A 1,423-nucleotide genomic window follows, 5' to 3' on the forward strand; every position below is an offset into this window, starting at 1 on the left:
TCCTTTTGATTGTTTCGGCAACTTGAACCATGGCTCGTTCTTAATGTTGCGAAAGATTTGGTGGATCGAAATTAAAAACTTATAATAGTTCTTAGTCGTCGAGCCTTCTTTGGTCGTGGGTCGGTCCCTACGTTTGGCCTCTTGCATGTTTTTACTGGACTGCTTCCCTTCCTCATTCTTTTGAGCCACTGCCGACTTTTTTCAAGGGTGCTCGGGCGCCTTGTCTGCTCGTTGAGCCTCATCCCAAAGTGCATGCTTCTCTGCCAGAGCAAATGAGTTTGCTAGAGTTAGATCTTCTTTTATGATCATTTCTCTAAATAGTGGGTGGTCTGCTGAAAGTCCTTTTTGGAAGGCTGCGCTTGCTACCGAGTCATCATATCCGACGATCTTTGCCTTCTTTGCTTTGAACCTCTTCATGTAGTCACGGAGCGACTCCTTTGGGTTCTTCTTCACGTTGAACAAGTAGTCAGACTTTTTCTTGATCGAGCGGTAGGATGAGTATTCTTTGGTGAAAACCAAGGAAAGATCATCAAAACTCTGGATGGATCGTGGTGGCAAGGTGTGAAACCAATCTTGCGCCTCACCTTGTAAAGTGGTGGTGAAGATTTTGCACATAAGGGCATCGTTGCTCCGATAAAGGACCATCGTGCTTCGATAGTGCTTCAAGTGCCTCTCCGAATCTCCATCTCCTTTGAAAGGTGTGAAGTATGGCCTACTAAACTTGCGTGGAGGCTCTACCTGCTCAATCACGTTCGTGAAAGATGACTTGCTCATGTTGGTCATATCTTGTTGTAGTGCTTCCTCAGCCCCTTCATTGCGTTGGAAATTACCCAATCGCTCATTGAGAAGCCTTTTTACCTTTTCCTGAATTTGCCTTTGTTGGGGTAGTGGAGTTTTCGGCTGCACTTGATCTTGACCTGCTGGTCTAGGCTACTTTTCTACATGCTCGGCTCGGCTCGTCTATGCTGCAGTAGCGGTGCATGTGCTCCATTCCTAACAGGTGAATGACTCTTAGACCGATTTTGGCTGCTTGGGAAACCACGGGAACATGCTGGGCCGCGGGAGTGGGCTGCTCAGCATGTGGTGCACGCGGGTGCGAGGCTTGGGCTCGGCTTGGCAACGTATTGGGTTGGATTTGGGCGGCATAGGCTGGTTTGCCTTGGGCTTGAAGTGACCCAACTTAGGTCGTGGCCTTAATGCCGTGCGCCTTAGATGGCACGGCAATCTTGGATAACATGGCTTGGGCTGTGGTGGTGGCGTTATGGACCTCACCATGGGTGTCTACCGTGGTGGCCACCGCGGTGATTGCCATGGTGGAGCCTTGTGGTGGTGGTGCCACTCCATTTATTGTCACAATTAGCCTTGTGGATTGTCGTGGTCCCATCTCTTGAACATTATTTTCATTTGTTGAAGTTTCCAAATT

The 1,423-nt window shown here is 48.7% G+C and overlaps 1 protein-coding gene across 1 annotated transcript; it reads right to left on the bottom strand.

The window, feature by feature from the left end:
• Positions 1 to 201: 201 nt before the first annotated feature.
• LOC139193015 (uncharacterized) lies at positions 202 to 783 on the bottom strand. Its single transcript, XM_070815973.1, has one exon. The coding sequence runs from the start codon at positions 781 to 783 to the stop codon at positions 202 to 204; it is 582 nt and encodes a 193-aa protein (XP_070672074.1).
• Between the last annotated feature and the right edge of the window lie 640 nt (positions 784 to 1,423).

Source organism: Malus domestica, chromosome 16 (assembly GCF_042453785.1).
Source record: "Malus domestica chromosome 16, GDT2T_hap1".
Lineage (NCBI taxonomy): Eukaryota > Viridiplantae > Streptophyta > Magnoliopsida > Rosales > Rosaceae > Malus > Malus domestica.